Source organism: Myxine glutinosa, chromosome 1 (genome assembly GCF_964187855.1).
Source record: "Myxine glutinosa chromosome 1, kmMyxGlut1.1, whole genome shotgun sequence".
In the NCBI taxonomy this organism is placed as follows: Eukaryota; Metazoa; Chordata; class Myxini; order Myxiniformes; family Myxinidae; genus Myxine; species Myxine glutinosa.
In genome coordinates, this window is record NC_136261.1 from 270,406,292 (window position 1) to 270,427,765 (window position 21,474).

The 21,474-nt window shown below is 45.2% G+C and overlaps 2 protein-coding genes across 3 annotated transcripts in view; both read right to left on the bottom strand.

The window, feature by feature from the left end:
• Positions 1-21,474, bottom strand: part of FAXDC2 (fatty acid hydroxylase domain containing 2) — an 881,086-nt gene that overhangs the window by 405,810 nt on the left and 453,802 nt on the right. The window lies entirely within an intron of this gene.
• The window catches only part of PCCB (propionyl-CoA carboxylase subunit beta), an 89,057-nt gene that overhangs the window by 43,064 nt on the left and 24,519 nt on the right, over positions 1-21,474 (bottom strand). Inside the window, exons 5-11 of the mRNA XM_068131854.2 lie at positions 19,361-19,474; positions 18,506-18,616; positions 13,808-13,916; positions 10,370-10,490; positions 10,037-10,118; positions 7,411-7,534; positions 7,044-7,151 (exon numbers count right to left, since the gene is read on the bottom strand). Coding sequence (XP_067987955.2) covers positions 7,044-7,151; positions 7,411-7,534; positions 10,037-10,118; positions 10,370-10,490; positions 13,808-13,916; positions 18,506-18,616; positions 19,361-19,474 — 769 coding nt within the window. The remainder of the gene's footprint in view (positions 1-7,043; positions 7,152-7,410; positions 7,535-10,036; positions 10,119-10,369; positions 10,491-13,807; positions 13,917-18,505; positions 18,617-19,360; positions 19,475-21,474) is intronic.

The window sequence follows — 21,474 nt, forward strand, 5'->3', positions numbered from 1 at the left end:
AAGGAGGTGAGAAAGGGGACTGTAAAATTGCAAGGTGGTATCGAGGAGTTGACGCTGGGAGTAGAACAACTGACAGTGGGACAAAAGGAGTTGGGGGACCAGGTAAAGAAGAACACAGCGGTAATAGAGGGTTTAAAATCGACACAGAAGGAGATGAAAAAGGACGTAGGGGTAATTTAAAAAGAGTGTCAGACGGTACATGAGGACCTGACGAGGAAAATGAACAAGGTGGTAGAGGTGATGGAGGTTAAAGAGCGGGAGGTGCGGGAGCACATAGAAAAAAATAAGGTGGAGTTAGAGGAAGAACTTAAGGGGGCGCACGAGGAGATGAAGGAGGTGAAGCAGAAATTAGAAGAAGTGGAAGAAGGGGTGAGCGAAATTAAGAAGCGACGGAGAGAGGATAAGAAAGAAATAAAGGAGGAAGTAAAAGAATTGGTCCAAAGTCTGTGTTCGGATCGTGATGATGTGCTCATTAACCGGATGAGGGATTCGCAGGTGATGGAGGAGAAGCGAAGAGAAAGAGGACCCGGTGTAAGTGGTGACCAATATGGTCGTGCGTATGATGCGCCAGGTGATTTAATAAGCTTGGGGGTCGAGATAGACCCGGATGTTCGTGAGAGGCCAAGAGTGAGGTGTATGGCTGGTCCGGAGGGTATGGAACGAGGGTGCGAGCGAGAGGGTCCGGTGATGGGAGAGGTGCGAGGTGTGAGTGAGCAAGGTTGTGGTGGTATGGAATGGGTAGCGGGTTGCGGAAGTGTGACCCATGCATCGACACCAACAGGGGTAGTTTTTAGAGGGACAGGGGAGGCACGAGAGCCCCTTGGGGGTAATGTACTGTGGGGGCCCGGCCGGTTCGGCCCCGCGCTGACCCCGCAAGGGGCGACGCACGGGGTCCGGCAGGCGGGCAACGACTCGCATACGAGGTGGTCCCACAAGGTCCCACTCGCGCCGTATGACGGTGGGTAAGGGTGGCATCCCTGCCACCCTTCCCATGGGTTGGGGCAAATGCGCACTAGCTTAGGGGGTGTATGGCAGTGAAAACTAGCCCGGGTGGGTTAGGATATTGTGTGTAGGGATCTAGCGAAGATGACATTAGGTAACGTTAAGGTTAGTTAGTGACTGATACCTGTAGTGGGGACGCAGGTAGATTAGAGTGGATGATAATGACGTGGGAGCGCAATAGTTTAAAGGGACGACTGGGAAGCGCAAGTTTCAGAGGGGAGTAGTTAGATGAGATGATGCTGTGTGAGAACTGGACAGGTGTGTGGAGCAGTGTATGGGTAGTGAGTGTTGTGGATCAGCGCGAATGCGCTTAGGGGAGAGAAGGGTGCAGGCAGCACCAGGTGTGAGAGCACAGGTGTGCAAGTACAGGTGTGTGGAATACATGGAGTATTGGAATGAGTGGTGTGGAGAGAGTTGGAGTAAGTGGTACGGAGTGGTGTGCATGGTGCGAAGGTGTGGATGGGGGAAGAGTGGACCCCTTTCACGAGTACCCGGGACGGGTAGTGTAAGTGTTAGGTAGAGGGTATAGGTAAATTGTGGTTGGATATTGGCATTTGTGGTGCGGGTGGAAGAATGGTATTGTGGATGGGTGCATTAGTGTTGTGGAAATGGCTGGGCGTGTAGCCTGTTAGTGTGTGTAGTTGGTTTGGGCACTCCACCACTGTGAGGATGTCGGCCAGGTGAGGCCACAGGTGGGCTCTGGGAGACGTTAGTGTCAGTGGGTGCCTGAGGATCCCGGGTGTGGATCGGGCAGCCCGTGCCAGAGAGGGCACTGAGGGGGTGAGAGTGCGAGAGGGCCTTCCCCAGTTAGTTAGGTTAGGGTAAGGAGCAGGTAAGCTCGGGTGGCAACTACAGTGGTGGAGGTGTGCAGGTGGGTAGACCTGCTGGGAGAGCTACACGTCACAGCCCAGAAATTGTGCGAGGGCACCGGGAGATGAATCGGGGGGGGGGGGGGGGGGGGTGAGACCCCAAATTGAGAAGCACCACAGTTTGGTCAATGGGAATTGGTTTTTAGAACCCATAGTGTAAGTTGGCCAATGGATTGGCAGGGAAAGACCCCGGGTAATGTAAAGTTGTTAAAGTCATTTAGGAAATAGTTAGGATTGATGAACCTGTCGCACCATACGCAGCCACTTACCTGAGGTGATGATGATGACTCCACACCTGTGTTCCTTTGTTCTGTGTTGCAGGAAATAAGAATTGCTGTTTGGATTTGTGAGACGCATCACGACGTGGATAAGACATTGGGGTGATTCCATCTCTCCCTCCTTAGGAGGGACTGATGATGAATTGGTGATGGCAAATTTTGATGTTGAGTTGGAGATGGCAAATTTTGATGGGAGTTGGAAATGGCAAATTTGATTGGTTAGGAGGGAGAGAAGACGAATTTGGTTTATGGGAGGAACGGGGAAGACAGTAGGGACGTTTGTTGATGTGTAAAGTAGATGTTTATGGGTAGTGTTGTGTTTTGTGGATACAGTAAGGGGTAAGGGAGGGGCAATGTAGGTTACCTGGTGGGGGGGGGGGGCGTACGGTAGGAACGTACCTGTCTCACCTGGTTCCCATGTGCCCCCAGTGTGCATTACCTTATATTGCGTGCACTTTTGCGCCCTTACCACCTTGCTCACTTGTCTTATTTTGTCTCCCACCTCCGAGGATCTGGCTTTGGGGCAGAGAGAGAGGAGAGAGAGAGGTGCTGGCTCTGCAGTTGTGGGCCTGTACTTCCGCTGCTTGCTGCCTGGATCGATACACCATATGGACCGCAATTTTTGTGGCCGCCCACCATGGACCGCAGTTCTTTTGCGGGCAAGCACCACCCGTTGATGGACCTCTGGGTCAACGTGGCACCTATGCCATACAGGTGAACCACTTATAGTTGGCCCCCCTGACGGCCACAATTTAGAAATGGACGCGGTTGGCGCCTTTCTTTATTCCTAAAGAAGCCAGAAGGCCAAGTGCACTCCATGAAGGCAAGACCAGCGGCAGAACATCGGCCGGCTGCGACACCACCGGTGACCGTGGACACTTAATTGTGCATTGTTACTGAACACTTTATTGGTGCACCGGATGGTGCTGACTGTGCGTATGGGGTGGTGCTTTTGGTGCTTGGATGGGGTGCTCTGCACATTATTAAAGGCCATAGGGCCACAGGGCACTCGTGGGTTGGTGTATCGATGCTGGCATGCGTGCTCTCTCTATGCATAACATCTGCATGTGTTCCTCAAAGAACAGGTCCTGGATCGTAGTGTAAATATCAGTCTTGTGTAAATGATGCTCCCTACCGGCTGTATGTTTAGTTTGAGGATTCTTTCCGCGATTCGGTTATCCTGTGGGTGTGTTTCTGTGAGGAGAAGGGTGCAACGTCGCAGGGGGACATATTTACTCATTTGTGAACATCTGTAAAACTGTCGCACTCAGGGTTGAGTTAATAGTAGAGGGAACTACATCTGAGTGCCACACTAAAGTAAGTAAAAATTTATCGGGTCGGGACGCCCCGAGGTAGAGAAGGGTGCAATGTTGCGGATATGAGATTGGCCTCCATCCATATCCGCTTGTAAATATTCCCCTATTTCCCCAATACTTCCCAACTATCCCCAATCCCCCATTCCCTAGTCCCATTTTCTGTAAACAACACTCTGTAGACCCGACCTTCCCCTATTTCCCCCATTAAATGTCGCATCCAGGTCCACCGCATCTCACGTAGACAACTTTAGGACATCTTGCTAGTTATTCTTAGTCTGTCAGTTAAGGACTCGTTTCCATTAATTCTGACTCTTCGTTGCACCAGAATGTGATTGTATGGCACCGTTAGGAAGTTTAGGACCTCCCAATACCTCCCCGCAGCTCTTCCTCACGGTTCAGCAACAACAACAACAACAACAACAGCAACAACAACGGCGGCGGCGCGGGGAGTGCGCGTCCTCACTCCGGCTTGGTTAGCCGCCATCGAACATGTGCTCCGACGGGGTTACCACGTAGGGGCTCGCTGTCAGCTCCTCGTCAAGGGCGGAGCCCGGTAACCCCCCGCACCCAATAGAAGCGGCGGACCGATTCCATCTGGGGCGGAGCCAACGAGCCGAGGGCGTGTCACTCCCCGCTGAGCATGCGCAGGAAGAGGGAGGTGACGTCAGATACGCGCTGGACTTGAAGGAAGAGAGACGCCACCTCTGAGCGCTGCAATACCTCCCCGCATCTCTGGACCGGACCGTGTTTGATTCTGCCCCTGAGCCAAGGTGCACCTTGTGCTATCGACTGCCTGTCCTTCCCTGCCATCAATCCCTGTGTAAGTCAGTCTTGTTCCGTTTGTCTGTGGTCTGTCAGGAATAGATAAGATTGTGTCTAAGTGCCCACCTTTTCTGTGCTTTACCTCTTACCTTGTAATCTACCCCTTTTCTGCACCACCAATTATATCCTCCTCCGGAGGTCTTGAGAACTGTACCCCTTGTGTTGTTTCATTTATCCCAGCCGTTGTGTCCTTTCCTTCATTGATTTAGCATAGCGTGATTTGGTCAACGTCGGGTGGAATCGGGTAAACTGTGCGAACACGGCGGCCATTCCGCTCGGCCCATCATAACATCAAAGTCGTGTCCGTAACAATATATATATATATATATATATATATATATATATATATATATATATATATATATATATATATATATACATATATGGTATAGTTTGGCGAATTTCTGCCCAACCGTTTAGGAGATGGCATGACGGACGGACAGACAGACGGAGCCCATTACAATATCCCCCCCATTTTTTCAGAAAGTGTGGGTATAATATGCTACATGTGCATATTGGTTGCCATTTTTAGAATCTACATTGTGTCACATTATTTCATCCGCATTGTTCCAAGAAGCTATGATGTCGTTTGATTCTCTGTGCAACTGAAAACATTTAAAAAAAAAAAAAAAAACACCTTTAGAGGCCATTTTTCCCCGCAAAGCGGGGGTTGGCCTTTTTCGGGAACCGTGGTTGTTGTTGTTTTTCGGTCCCCTATTTGAAGCAATGCTTTACGGCCGGATGCCCTTCCTGACGCCAACCCTTTTTGCCGCCTTTAACGACAAACAGGGAATTACCAGTGAACTGGTACTCAATTAGCCGACCTCGGAAGGATGACAGGCTGAGTCAACCCCCCTGGCGTTAATTCAGCGATCGACCGGGATTCAAACCCAGGATCCTTGGATCCTAAGCCGGCACCCTAGCCGCTAGCCCAACACCAGGGATATACTAGCAACTGAAAACATACTTTGGTCATAATCTTACATTATATGATTGATTAATTTGTGACCAGGTCATTTTCCTTCACATCAACAGCCATTTGTGGCAATATGCATGACTGACATTTTAAAAAAAAGAAATAGTTGTGGCATCAGATTCTTCATATCTGAACATATTGTTGCGGTTTTTAGAACCTTCACATGTAAATGTAGTAGTAAATTCCCTTATAAATAACCCCTGTGTACATTTCCCCTTAATTGGCTGTTAATTGAAATAATTGCACCTTAGTTAGTCCACATTGCAACACGTAGCAAATCATAGGCCCTTTCGTAGTTATATCGTTATTATGTGTTTCAGGTAAGGCTGTGTTTCCAATAGTTGACTCTGCGTTGCATCAAACAAATAAGATAGTCCCCCTTTTCAATTTCCCCAAAGCGCCTCTGCCAGCCGCAGCCGCCTTAGCGCTCGCTCCAAACCTCCATTGCCCACGAGGCCAGGATCGGAGAAGAAGGGCATGGCCCCACCTCGTCATACAAGGTGGAGCCAGGGAGCCCTAGTCATCAAAGGTGGAGTCAGCCAGCCCTTGCCGACCAACCAAGAATCGGTGGGCATGGCTTGAGAGGGCGGGGGCAGAAAGATCGAGGAGGTTCGAGAGGATTCCACGGGGGTGGCGATATAGCCCGTCGCGCGAAGCCCCCACCGCAGTTCTGTGGAGGGAGGTGCTTGAACAAGTTTGGAGTTCTGTGGAGTGGTGAGCGTGCAAGTGTTTATGAAAACGGCGTTTGAGTGTTGAGCAAGTTACGAGGCCTGAGAGAGACGCGCAACCTGCAGAGGTACGAGAGAGAGACGCTGCTTCAAACAGCCCCCGCCGTGTGAACCAGAGTGCGGGAAGTCGGCGACCGCTCGCCTCCAGCCCTGCCGTTCTGCACGGACCTGAACCTCATCCTTCGGCCAGCCATTCCTGCCTGCAATTCCCCATTCGTGTACGTGAGTTTGTGCTGTCTGTGTTGTCTGGGAATTTCCATAAGTAAGCTTGTCTAAGGATTGCACTGTCTTCTTCTTCTTCTGTAAATTACTTTCGTTTCTTTTCCTCTCCTTTGGTTTCTTTGGTTTCGTAAATAATAGTTAATAAATACCTGTTCCTCCGTACTCATCTGGCTTTCATTCTCGTCCGATCGTCTTCGTGTTTTCCCTATTGAATACCTGTGGCACGATTTTGGCAGAACCGCTTACAATCGGGTTTAGTCAATTGCTAACGGCTCGAATTCCGGATTGCTAAACCGCTCGGCAAATACCATCTTGTCCGGGATTCGAGCGGAGCCATCCACCTGCTTTGTGGAGGGGTTGGCGGAGGTGTCCGGGAATCCCTTGACCAATCACCTTGGCCAATCCTATCGCACAGAGGAGCGGGGTGGGTCCAGGAACGGACGCGGCCAGCTTAAAAAGACGAGGGGATTAAACCCCCCTCGGTAAGGGGAGTGCCGTCGCCCAATTCCGTAACAATATAAAAGGACATTGTAATGTTTGTACCTTATCTAGTCATAGTGGCCTTCTTGGATTTCAGACTTTTCTCATTTCCCCCCAGGGTGACATCATCACTCCCACCCCTCACCCCCTGGATATCATCAAACATGTGCTGGAGATGAATAAATCAACAAAAAAATTATCCGACAAAAATGGGTTCGATGAAAATTGATCAATTGGCTGTCCGACCAATTGTAACATTCATACGATTCTGAAAAGCAGACATTATCCGTTGCCTTCACAAGTGAGCACCACCTGCGCAAGCTCCCAGAAAGAGGGATCAATGTCTTTACCAGGCAAAAAACCAGGAACATCTACAAAGGTGAGGATAGGAATGTTGAAGGCATCACAGAACCTCACAAAGCGAGCCCCTTTTATGGATGCGTTGATGTCCAAACAACCTGCAAAATGGTGGAAAAAAATAATTAAACAAACCAAAAGAAAAGCAAAATGAAAGTCAAAACGACAAGAACAAGATTCATTTGAATGTACAGGTTGATGTTTGCATCAATGTTTATGGTCCTTGGGTTTTTGAGTTCTGAGCTCAGTCGATGCATTAATTGGCCACATTTTAAGGCTCAAATTTACACAACAATAGATACGAATGTTGTCACAATATTAATAACGTAGCAGCACTGAATTAATTGTTGGGTTACTGACCAGAAGCAACCTTGGGTTGGTTTCCAACAATGCCGACGGTGCGGCCGGCCATGCGACAGAATCCAACAACAATGTTCTTGGCATAATTTGGCATTATCTCGAAAAAGTCTCCCTCATCCACAATCTATAGCACAAGACAGCATATCAGGACACGTTTCAAAAGTCTGGTTGACAGAATACAAATGTGCCAAATGAATAATTTCAACTTCATACCCACAGCATGTGTACAAAATTATATATTAAAATAAAATCTGACAATTGGATAATACACTTCAGGCAAATATAATACCTGCTTTAAAATAGAAGAGGGTAATTGTTTATGTCTATGTACAGTGCCCTCCATAAGTATTGGAACAGAGATGCCAAATTTGTTATTATTGCTATATACTCAATAAATTTGGATTTGATATCAAAAGATGAATATTATCCCACCCCAAATCCAAAGACAGATTCCCAAAGCAAAAGCAAAGGCTAAAACCAACAGTGGACATTCACAGCTCTTTTATGTGTGAACAATCAATACAATAAGACACACCTGAGCAACAAGAAACACCTGTCAGTCATTTGTTCCAATAATTATGCTTACCTAAAATGGGAGGACTGAACATAAAAAGTGCTATTATTCTACAATGGTAAAACATATAAGCATATAAATACCAAAAAATAAAAGCTGACCTTCTGTACTCTTGCCTCATATTCATCTTTTGATCTCAAATTCAAATTTATTGAGTTCATAGCAATAATAGCCCATTTGACTTCACTATTCCAATACTTATGGAGGGCACTGTATGTATGTATGTATGTATATACAGTGCATTCAGAAAGTATTCAGACCCCTTCACTTTTTTCACATTTTGTTATGTTTCAACCTTATGCTGAAATCGTTTAAATTCATTTTTTCCTGCATAAATCTACACTCAATACCCCATAATGACAAAGAGAAAACAGGATTTTAGAAAGTTTTGCAAATTTATTAAAAATAAAAAACTGAAATATGACATAAGTATTCATACCCTTTGCGATGACACTTGAAATTTAGCTCAGGTGCCTCCCATTTCTCTTGATCATCTTTGAGATGTTTCTACACCTTGATTGGACTCCACCTGTGGTAAATTCAATTGATTGGACATGATTTGGAAAGGCACACACCTGTCCATATAAGGTCTCACAGCTGACAATGCATATCAGAGCAAAAACCAAGCCATGAGGTCGAAGAAACTGCCTGCAGAGCTCAGAGACAGGATTGTGTCGAGGCACAGATCTGGGGAAGCCTACAAAAAACATTCTGCTGCATTGAAGGTTCCCAAGAGCACAGTGGCCTCCATAATTCTTAAATGGAAGAAGTTTGGAACAACCAGGACTCTTCCTAGAGCTGGCCGCCCGGCCAAACTAAGCAATCGGGGGAGAAGGGCCTTGGTAAAAGGTGACCAAGAACCCGATGGTCACTCTGGCTGAGCTCCAGAGATCCTGTGTGGAGATGGGAGAAACTTCCAGAAAGACAACCATCACTGCATCGCTCCACCGATCTGGGCTTTATGGCAGAGTGGCCAGACGAAAGCCTCTTCTCAGTGAAAGACACATGAAAGCCCGCTTGGAGTTTGCAAAAAAAGCACCTAAAGGACTCTCAGACTGTGAGAAACAAGATTCTGTGGTCTGATGAAACCAAGATTGAACTGTTTGGCTTCCGACTGGCCACTCTGCCATAAAGCCCAGATCGGTGGAGTGTTGCAGTGATGGTTGTCCTTCTGGAAGTTTCTCCCATCTCCACACAGGATCTCTGGAGCTCAGCCAGATTGACCATCGGGTCATTAGTCACCTCTCTTACCAAGGCCCTTCTCCCCCGATTGCTCAGTTTGGCCGGGCGGCCAGCTCTAGGAAAAGTCCTGGTTGTTCCAAACCTCTTCCATTTAAGACTTATGGAGGCCACTGTGCTCTTGGGAACCTTCAATGCAGCAGAAATTTTTTTGTAGGCTTCCCCAGACCTGTGCCTCGACACAATCCTGTCTCTGAGCTCTGCAGGCAGTTCCTTCGACCTCATGGCTTGGTTTTTGCTCTGATATGCATTGTCAGCTGTGAGACCTTATATAGACAGGTGTGTGCCTTTCCAAATCAAGTCCAATCAATTGAATTTACCACAGGTGCACTCCAATCAAGGTGTAGAAACATCTCAAAGATGATCAAGGGAAATGGGAGTCACCTGAGCTAAATTTCAAGTGTCATAGCAAAGGGTCTGAATACTTATATCAATGTGATATTTCAGTTTTTTCTTTTTAATAAATTTGTAAAATTTTCTAAAATCCTGTTTTATCTTTGTCATTATGGGGTATTGAGTGTAGATTGATGAGGGAAAAAATGAATTTAAACGATTTCAGCATAAGGCTGCAACATAACAAAGTGTGAAAAAAGTGAAGGGGTCTGAATACTTTCTGAATGCACTGTATGTATGTATGTATGTATGTATGTATGTATGTATGTATGTATAGACGGTTATGAAACCAGCCTCCTGGGGAAAGAACATCCATGAACATCTTTGTCAAGTTCAGCTTTTACCATAACATCCACAATTTCTGTAAAAGTACAAGCTATGCTCACTAATTTCCTACTCCCAGGCTCCCAGCTCACGTACAGCATGGATGATGTCTAACATGTCGTAAGCCTTTGTACTCTCTATTGGAACAATATAGTCCAATGCAGGAATCACCCTGTCACTGATGGTAAAGCAAGGGCAAGGACAGGGACAGGGACAGGGGGAGAAATACAAGGGCCGGTGGGTGAGGGGGGGGGGGGGTAAGGTTGAGGGCGGAGGGGGATGGAGGGGGTAGGGTGGGGAGGGAAGAGGGAGCATTGTTAACTTGTGTTGAGATTGAGGATGGGAGCAAAGTAGTCATAGTGATGCTGAGCAGCATTATGATTGTGAGCAGCCAACTATTGATTTACCCATAAAGAATTGGTAAAATACCTAGGATCATGGTAGTCTCGTACTGGTGCTGCTTCTCGGTTGCTCAGTGGTAAGAAGTCCATAAAATTCCGCAGGTGAAGCAGAGCATCGATGTCCGAGTCAAATGCACGATGAGCGACACCTGAAGAGCCAAGTATGAAAGAGATGGAGAGTGAAATTTGCCTTTCCAACATGCGTCATTCTGTATCGGGGAAGGGGGGAGGGGGGGGGGGGTAGGGGAGGGGACCAGTATGTTCCAATTTGGTTGTACTCCATCTCTCCCTATTCCATCTCCAGGCGATGACGCACGTTGAAAGGGCATACTCAGTTTTCATTTGGTTTGTTTTTCAATACTGATGATGAGGATGAAGATTATGATGATGACTGTACGAAGTCTGTACGAAGCCTCTGTCATTTGGCTGTCTGAGCCACAATGGCTGCAGCTATTCTTGTTTGTTCCTGCTTGCCGAACCACCGGTGGTGTGTGAATGGAGGGGGTCCCCCGACTTGGCGGCTCCAGAAATGCACGATATCCGACACTGCTCCAACATTCCCACCACATCTTCCCTCCTCCCTCTCCCCTCCCTTCACAGCAACATAGACCAACGTAAACCCACTCGTTTGCTTTGGGTAAGCAATGGGCCGTAACCACGCTCTGCTCTGTCTCTATCTTCTTCTTCCTCTCTGCATTTCCTGTGTGATCGAGATGCCCATCATGTTCATCCCTTTGTAATAACGTCTTACAAGGGGTAGAAAAACTTATGTGCTCGGGGTCAAGTCTGCTCTTCTGTGTCTTTGCCTGCTTGTAACATGTGCTCATTAAATGGCTGGTTGTAAATAACTGCTTGCCCATTGTGACTGTAAATACGTGCTGCTCCTTGATTGTTTACTTGTGTAAATAAATGATTGCTGCTTTGGGCCTGATGAGCATCTTTCAAACGGGCTAGATTGTGTCTTTTCCCTCAATGGTCTGGCAAAGTGTGTGCATAGTGGATAGACAGGAAGTTATACCCCACTGGTTCACTCTGAAATAGCCGACTCTCTCTCACTGTTTCACTCAGTTGTATGTTGTAAGTAGACAGGGTGCTGAGTCGAGAGCACGGTTCTCTAGTTAAGGTCACCAAACCACCAGTGGTAGTGCGGTTTAATTGGACGCGAGGACCCCGCTAGGTCTAGTGGCTTTAACCAGCATCCGCAGTTGCAAAGCAACCTGTCGATTCATAGAGTTATGTGACGGCTTCAGGGTTGGAGGTCGAGGGGTGCGTCTGAGAGACTCCTCCCCTTCCTCCCCTTCCATCCCTCCCAGTCCCCCACCCTTCCCCCCACCCAATTCATTTGCATTCCTACCTAAAGAACATGAGATACCCTTTCATTGACATCTATCTATATATAATGGAGCAAGTGTATGTATATATGAAGAGCTTGGTTCCAAAATGCCATAAATCCAGTTTTATTGTTTTGAGAAAAATGACAATTTCTGCTGTGGAAGATAGGGAAGAATAAAACGACTTTTTTAGTTCGAATATTTATCATACAACTAGTAAATGATTTTCAAATCTTAGAACAAAATTTAGAACTTTTACTTTTAAAATATAGCATTATTTATTGTTCCCCCCACCCCCCATCCCCCCAAAAACACCATATACTCACTGTCTGACTTTTCTCTATATGCCATGAATCCACATATGCATTATGTTATCATGAAATAAGTGCAATTCTGAATGAAACTATCAATGCTTTCCCACCTCTCATGATGAGAAAACCTCTTTAAAGTGACCACCTCTTTAATCAGACCACAAAGTTATGTCCAATAAAATTCATTAAAAATCTGACCTTTCACATTAATGTTGCATCACAAAAACCACAGCAGAACCTCACATCAAGGTCACCTTCGTGAATGGAACACCAGCATTAAAAGACCATGGAGCACATCTGTAAAGATCTTGAATTAACTCTTCCGTCCCTCCCACTTCACCCTTCCCTTCCTCCCCGATCCTCAAATTTTCTTAGGGTACAAAGCAGTCTCAATAGATTATACTGTATCTAATATCAGTCCGAGTGACTTAATTGCCCCCACTGTCTGAAAGCGTTGTTGTAGAATGTTTTGACATAATATTGCGCAACAATTTTGTTGAGCAGATTCTCCACTTCTTGGCCTGTTTTTACAGGTGTCTGCATTGACAGTGGGGCAGGTTTAAAATTAGCCCACTTCTTCCCATGTTTCAGCACACTGTGGTAACAGTAGCCCCCAGTGTAAACAGTTTTGAATCCAATCTGGTCACTATTAAGCTCCAGCATTCTGGCCACACTGACATTGAACATAGGTGACTGTTAAAAGGATCATCAAATATCGAAAGGTTGGAGCAGATAGGCATCAAAGGCCTTGTGAAGGTGACTATGCGTAGGACTCAGGCTTCCAGCCTCGAGTACCAGCCGATGGGCCAGTGCAATTGGAATTAACCACGTTGTATTATACGTATATGCACATAAGCAGTAGGCATTTTTGCTTCATGTACATAACCTGGGTTAATTTCGTTTTTCAGGAGAGAATAAGGCAGCAGTCTGTTGCCTATACATCACCCAGATAAAAGGATGCGTCAGAAGAACAGATTGCATGTTTGGATGATCGGCCGTAAAATGGGTACTCTGCTAGTTCCATACAATGTACCATGACAAATAGCTCATTGGTTATTTCAGACTTTTCACAATGAAGGTCTCAACAAAATTTGGACTTATTTGCCTTTGCATTCTAGAGCAATAGGATAGACAGGAAAAACTGATTTAGGACTTTGTTGATGCAATTTGTATTAGACTGACCAAAATGTAATCCTTTGCCAATACATGATGAAAAACAATTTCAACTTCGTATGGCTAATCATTTTCAAATTGATCATCCCCAAGAAATGCAAGTAAGATAGTGACACTTCGCTTTGGAGAATTCTCACCAAAATGGGTTCATAAAAATTGTTTCAAACTGGAATGGCACTCTTCGACGTCGCGACGTCGACTGATATGCCTCCGCCAACATTATTACATCATTATACATACTTGTACCAAGTTTGATTTAAATCTATTCAGCTGTTCTCAAGCATCACATTTTCACCTGACATGACCTCTGACCTTTGATGCCGAAATCTAATGAGTTAGTCTTTGCATCATATTATGTACTTGTAGCAAGTTTGGTCAAAATACCATCACTGGTTCACAAGTTAGCACAGTAACAGGATTTTTACATCACGAGACCTCTGACCTCTTCACCCCAAAATCGAATCAGTTCATCTTTACATCATAGTACATACTTGATCTACGTTTGATTAAAATCCCTTCAGGTGTTGTCAAGTTATCGTGGTAACGAAAACCTATGATGGATGCACGGACGGACAACCTGAAAACACAACGCCTCCGGCGACTTAGTCAGTGGAGACATAAAAAGAAACATGGAAAAAGGGAAGAAATTACCAGAGATTGCTGTGTGTGTGTGGGCTCCTCCAAGCTCCTCCTGTGTGACCATTTCATTTGTGACAGACTTCACCACATCAGGTCCAGTGATAAACAGATAGGACGTGTTCTGTGATCAAAAGGGTTACAGAAACATAATGCTCAATTGATGCGTCTGTGCACAATATTCAATCTTCGATCACTCTCCCCGACAGAACTTAAAGATGTCGCCACCCTGAACGCCTCTGAGGAAGAGAACTTTTGTTCTCGAAACGTAAGGCTTTTAATAAAGAATTTAAATTTTATTTTACAGTTCAGTGTGCTATCTTTTACCAATCTATATATAATGGAGCAAGTGTTTGTATGTATGTATGTATATCTGCTCTTCACCCATTGGTTGGACAGCTGACTTGATGCCACCCACAATTTTAACCTGAAATACTTAACCTAAAGTACCCAGAGGACCCAAAATTCCCCACCCCACCCCCCACCCCCCCCCCCCCCCCTCCCCTCCGAGGACCCAAAAAACCCTGAGGACTCAAAAGGACCCAAAGGACCCAGATGAACCAAATTACCCCAAAGACCCAAATTACCCCAAAGACCCAAATTACCCCAAAGACCCAAAATACCCCAAAGACCCAAAATACCCCAAAGACCAAAATTACCCCAAATACCCCAAAGACCCAAAATACCCCAAAGACCCAAAATACCCCAAAGACCCAAAATACCCCAAAGACCCAAAATACCCCAAAGACCCAAAATACCCCAAATACCCCGAAGACCCAAAATACCCAGGAGATCCAAAATACCCCGAAGACCCAAAATACCCCGAAGACCCAGTGGACACAAAAGACCCAAAATACCCTGAAGACTGAAATTACCCCCCAAAGACCCTTAAAGACCCTGAAGACCCAGAACACTGAAAAGACCTTGAAGACCCAAAAGAGCCTTAAAGGGGACCCCAAAGACAAAAAATATATATATTCTGAAAAACCATTGGCAAATCAATCACGGTCCAATTTGAAGGGAATTTTTTTATTTTTTTTGGCCAATCACAAAGTGCCGAAAAAACCCGTACACCGTCGATTTCCAGGTTTGCCAGTGACGTCGCATTGCAAACTCACCATGATCATGCCGGTGATGGTACATCGAGAAACGGTGCATTGAGAGCTCGGATTCCGATATGGTGGAGGGGGTGTGGCATGGTCATGGGTATTGTTAACTAGGGTGATGGTTGAAGGGGGATTGTGGGGGAAGGCAGAGTGTGGAGAGGGCTGTGGGGTTGTTATGGGTATTGTTAGCTAAGGTGACGGTTGATGAGGGATTGTGGGGCGAAGTTGGAGTGGGAGGAAGGGTGTGGGATTATCGTGGGTATTGCTGCTAGGGTGATGGTTGATTGTGAGGGTATGGTGGAGGGGAGGGGTGTGGGGTTGTCATGGGTATTGTTAGCTTGGGTGAAGGTTGAAGCGGGATTGTGAGGGAATGGTGGAGGGGGGAAAGAGGAGTGTGTGGGTTGGTCATGGGTATTGTTAGCTCGGGTGACGATTGATGGGTTTTTTTTTTTTCTGGAAAATTGAGATGCCTCAAAAACCAAGTCCACCCAAGTTGAATAGAAATTAGCAAGAGCAATATTACCAAAGGAAATCAGCAAGAAATCCAAGTCAAAGCAGTTGTGTCAGCAGAAAATATCCGATGGCAGAAAAATGTGTTGCACGCTTGGGACAAGATCGCCCATAGGGTGGGTATTCTGCTCGTATATATAAATATATGTATGCATGTGTGTATGTATGTATGTATGTACCCGAAGCCATGTAACCAATCTGGGTATTCTGCTAGTATATACAATATATGTATGTATGCGTGTGTGTACCCAAAGCCATGTAACCAATCCAGCATGGTGCATAGCATACATAACTAGAGAGTTCACAGAACACGATACCCCACACAGGGTTCAAGTATATACGGAAGGGCCTTGCCGTTCACTGGGGTTACGTTCTTGAAAATCCCCATGAACCACAAATTTACAAACTTGTGGGATAATGCAGAAAACAGGGTTAGGGACTTCAAGTGAAAAACATGTCCAAATTGACCCTTAATTAACATGGTTTGTGCATCGTTTTTGTGCGATTTCTTTTCATGAATAAAAGAGTTAAGAACATAAAATAAAATGTATTTTCTTGAATTATTATAATAATTATTTCATATGCAGCCTGCTGGTTGCATCATTTTCTGTAAGCGCGGCTGTGCCGCTGATGTAGTGCTCCCTGTTTCAAATAAGCTGGTACTCACTTTGCTAACCTCAGAAGGATGACAGGTTGAGTCAACCCACCTGGTCTTGTTTAACAGCACAACAGGGGCTCAAATTCAAGACCCCAAGATTTTAAGTCAGCACCAGACTTATTTTCCTGTATTAAGAACATAAAATAAAGTATATTTTCTTGAGTTATTAAGGTCATGAAACTTACCTTTAATAATAATGACAAACTTGATCCAATAATGCAATCCCGATGTTGATTATGGTGACAATAAAGACGAGTTGATGGAGATGATCGGTGCGTACCCATAATGGCCGTCTCTTCACACCGAAAAATATGCAATGCCCTCTAATGCTATATATCGATATATTGCATGGTTCTTGAAAGTATTATGAAGGCGATTTTTTAAATACATTTTTCAAGTGCATAATTCAATTTAAAAAGTATAAAGGAATACAAAGTAAATAAATTCCAGGTTTTACCAGCATTTTGCCCAGCATCTATTACACCACCCTATCTAAAACGTTACATTAGTTATTTGTGCCTGGTATTTATGTCCCTTGTAATGCCCTTAAAAACAATAAGTTTTCTGTTTGGAATGACTTTCCATTTTGTTTGACTTCCAGGCAGGCAGACTAAAAATATCTCACGCCTCTTTGCACATGTGCATTTCAATTTAAATAGGCTCTTCCTCGATCACAAACTGACAATCATAAATTGATAAGCCTGATGGACGGACAGACATGAACCAATTGCTTAATCCTGCTTTTCGCTTTGCATGCGCGTGGTAACAAGACCAGCATGACAAAAGCACGCTCAGTCAATGAACACTCCAAACATACAAGTCGTCGGGGCAGGAGGGAGCAATAATTATCAGCACAACTTTCATGTAGCCATATCACATGGTGCTGCAAATATTAGTGTAGTTCACTAATGACAAATAATTTGTACACAATGTGATTATGCTATGGGTAGGTGAAGGGCAAAAATAGATATATTTTAATAACAAAATAACCATTATAGACCGACGAGTGTGACGACAACTGTGTATTATGAACCTAGGACACTCAAAATAAATTTTACTCAAAATAAAATAAATTGCTCAAAAGAAATAACTCAAAATAAAAGAGATTCGAAGCAATGTGCAAATTTTACCTTCTGCCTCCATCATGTTCTTGAGTTATAGCTTCGTCACAAAATATTTTGGTATAGTTGGGAAAATATACAAGGAAACAGAGGGCCAAATCAACTCGACTAGGTCTTGTGTTAAAAAACAAAACAAAAGCTTGGCTCCGACAATTGATTACAGAGTGGTCTTCCACATCTATCTATAATTCCAGTAATCTCTGTGTGTATGTATGTATGTATGTATGTATGTATGTATGTATGTATGTCTGTGACCGCTGTTTCTCGACAACCACGGGTCCGATATACTTTAAACTTGCCAGGTATATTGCTGGGGACCCGAGGATGTGCCTTTTCAAGGTTTCATATTAATCGGACAAGTAGTTACCGAGCTATGTCCAAAAAACGATTCAACCAATCAGAGAGCAGCGAGCTATCACGTGTGCCGAACGTGGCGAACAGACTCTGCCTCGGACGGCACATTTGAGAGCGTATTCATTTATTTCACGTTGGAAAACTATGTTGCCGTTAAACTATGTTTTAAAACTAAATAAAACTAATTTGCGATTCATCGTAACTGCGATTTGCGACCTTCCGGACAGTGAAGACTTCACTTCCGGCAGCCAATCACAGAACGCGTTGTTGCGAGCCGAGCCGAGCGCGTGCGCCATTACGGTTCGTAATTCGATTTCTTCCGGAGAAAATAATAATTTCTCGATTTCTTATGCGCATTATTTCTCCCAGAGCGAAGGGCGGAAGCGAAGAGCGTTGTTTTTTTTGTTTACGGGCGTACGGGCGTACGGGCGGGGTAGAGCGTACGGGTAGCGTTTTTTTTTTTTTTTTGGCAAGGAACGGGCACCCACGTACGGGCATGCCCTAGTTCCTCGAAAAGGCGATAAGATAACTGTGGTCAAAACATTGTACCTGAGCATTTTCCGTTCCACAAATTAATTCAGTTGGATGTACAGTTATTAAAGAAAACATTTAAATTCCCATCGATCTCATGCATGTGGGTCCCGACCATGTAAATGTGTACGCCGGCCTCAATTGGTAACCCTTTCAACCCAATCTCCTTTTTCGCATTCGTCAGTCCATTTCGTCATCATCATCATCATTCGTCATCATTCATCATCCCTCTCTCATCCACCCCAGCCAATTTCATGGTGGGGTTTGAGGTGATGCTATAAAGTTTGATTTATACCACACTGGCCATTGAGGAAGTCTCACGAATGAAGTAATATTTTGTTGAATCCATATTTAGGATAATCAAATCACTTTGCTGCACAGACCAGCACTGTTGCCACAGTTTTTATCAAGTACTGAACAAAACTAGTACAACCTTGACCATGAAGGTGAAGTCTGTGAGGGCAGGAGAGTATACAGCACCGCCAGCACAAGGTCCCATCACTAACGATATTTGGGGTACAACCCCCGATCCCAAAACGTTCCTCTGCAGATGCAAAATAAAATGCATATCAAAAAGGGGTGGGGTGGTGCGGGGGGGATATGGAAAGGGAGTGGGGTAGGGGAGATGGAAAGGGGGTGGGGCAGGGAGAGGTGAAAGGTGCCACTCATAAAATGTTTTAAAATCCACCTGTCAAAACTTTAAAGTATTGGAAAAAAATATTAAACCAGAGCATCATCAGAAGAAGTGTGAGAGGGACTTTCATTGGTGGGGAGGGGGAGGGAAGTAGAAAGATTGAGACTTGGCTGAAAGGGTTACAAAATTGTGAGTTGGCCTTTTTGGAGTAGAGGGTTGCAAGGAGATGTGCAGTGGCAGAGTGAAGACTTCAGGGTGGCGGTGAGGTGGGAGGGGGAGGGAATAGGACATATCAGGAATAGATGTCAGGGACAAAATTCAAGATTTTGAAAAAAAGTCAGTATTTGTAGTGTATTGAGATGCGAAAGGGGAGACAGAAGCGAGGGAAGATGAGGGCCAGGGTTGGGGAAACGTGGGAAGTCTGGAGAAGTGATGTTGGCTTTTTGAATGGACGGTATGGGTTCAAGATGAAAGAAGGAGACCAGTGAGAAGGGACAGCAATTGTTGAGCCAAGAAGTGACAAGTGTGTGAATGAGGGTGGCTGCTGTGGCTCAGAAGAGCAGGAGATGGTTTTTGGCGATGGTTGTGGAAAAGGAGGCGGATGCATCAAATAAGGTGATTTTCTGGTTAAATTATTTTGGAAAATCTGCATACCAGGAAAATGTCTGCATAACCAGCCAGTGACTCGACTCCCTCCTGTATCCTTGCACCACCAGAATCATTGAGTCCGATCACTGGAGCCCCAACAACCATTGCTTGGTCCATTATCTGCAATGATGAAATGCATAACAATTAAGTGAGTTGGAGGGGGAGCAGTGGGTGGGAACAAAGGAAACAAAATCTCTGGGATTCAATTTCAGACGGACGATCAAATAATTATCGAAGTATGTCTATAATCGCTAAATGCAGTGCCCCTGTAGATAACGGGGCACAGAGAAGCAGAATTTGGTCAGGATACTGGCTCACAATGGCCTACCTTTTGAAAATTAGCAGACAGGAGAATCAGCTCATCATGTCCCACAAAGTATGGCCTACTCTATGATGACAAAGCAGTTGAATGCCACAAAAGATGGCACAATAACGTATAATTTATTGGTTCATGGTTTGGCATTTGCTGTTTCCGCATTGTCCGTTTGCTTTTGAACACTCGAAGGTGCAACACATACCAAAAGAGTTCAAAATGCAGAGAAAAGAAAAGCAAAGAAAAATTGTCTTATTGAGAGGAAGCTATGATGCTCAAAAGAAAAAAAGGCAGAGATGCTGACAGGACACAAGCACAAGTAAAAAAACACTAAATCTCAGAAAAATGAGACAAAGTGCTGAGTTCAGCAAGGAAGAACAGGCCAGATACACTGAAGCTCACAGAGAGGCCAGACAACGTTCAAACTTCAAAGAGGAAGAACAGGCAAGAGACACTGATGCTCACAGACAAGCCAGAAACAGAAGAAGCAATGCTGCCACAAATCTGAGGTGTGTGCTTTTAATAATTGCTGTGAAGACTGATGAGTGTGAATACTGTGGTGCTCTAAAGTTCCCTGCTGATCCCCAGAAGAACAGCATGGTCTCACCAAAGATGAAAAAGATAAGGAATCCAGTCTATCAATAAGTTTTAGAGTGAATGAAATTGTCCACGTGTCGACACATTAGGAGGTTCGGTATTCGTCCTTTCGGCATTTTTTTTTTTTTTTTTTTTTTTTTTTGGTATACAAGATCGAGGCTCGTGAAAGAGCGAACATTAATCACACAGAAAGACAAACAGACACATAAAACAAATAACATCGGGAGCGGTAGACAAGATGGGGAGAGAGGGGGAAGGACACAAACACAACATTTGAGAGCAGGGACCGAGAGACATGGAGACATCGAGAGATCTGTGGGAGGGAGAGGGCTTTGGGGGGGAGGCATGTGAAGGGGGGGAGGCATGTGAAGTGGGGGAGGCATGTGAAGGGGGGGGGGTGGGAGAGGTATAAACATATGGACACTGCCAGGATTTCCAGGAAATAAGTTGGAATTTCAAACAAGGTGGATCTGGGGTGAATTAGTGGGGGTAGAAAAGATCAAGGTTATGGATGGGGGAAGATAAGAGATGGTGGTGAACAGCTGTTTTAAAGACCTGGAGGGAGGAGAGGGATTGAAGGGAGTGTGGGAGTTTGTTCCACAGGCGGGAGAAAAGAGGAATGAAAGAGTGAAGGTGAGCAGAGAGCCGAGATTTCGGCAGTTTAACCATCAGAGGGTTGCTGGCAGATCTTGTGCGACCTGTAGGAATATTTGGGGGACAGAGCACAGAGAGAGCTGGGGGAGCAAGGCCGGAGAGGAGTCGGTAGAAGACAGAAAGACCACCTACCTGCCTGCGGTGAGTGAGTGAAAGGCCCTCAGATAGCTTCATCGCGGGAGATTCCAATGATTTTGAAAGCTTTGGATTCAACAGCGTGAAGCCGAGCCAGGTGTGAGGCAGGAGCACCAGCCCATAGGGGAGAACAGTATTCCATTGAGCTGCGGATGAAAGCCTTGTAAGTGGTGAGGAGCTCAGGTGTGCCGAGGAAGGACTTCGCACGACGGAGGATGCCCAGTCGGCGACTGGCTTTGGAGGCCAGCTTGGAAATGTGGTTTTCCCAAGAAAGATCATGGCAGATAGTGAGACCCAAAAGCTTGAGTGACAGAACTTCTTGGAGAGGATTGTTGAGAAAGTAGATGGGAGGGTTGTCCAGTCGATCTTTTCGGAGAGACATAGTAAGAGAGTGAGATTTGGCAGGATTGAAAGACATGTT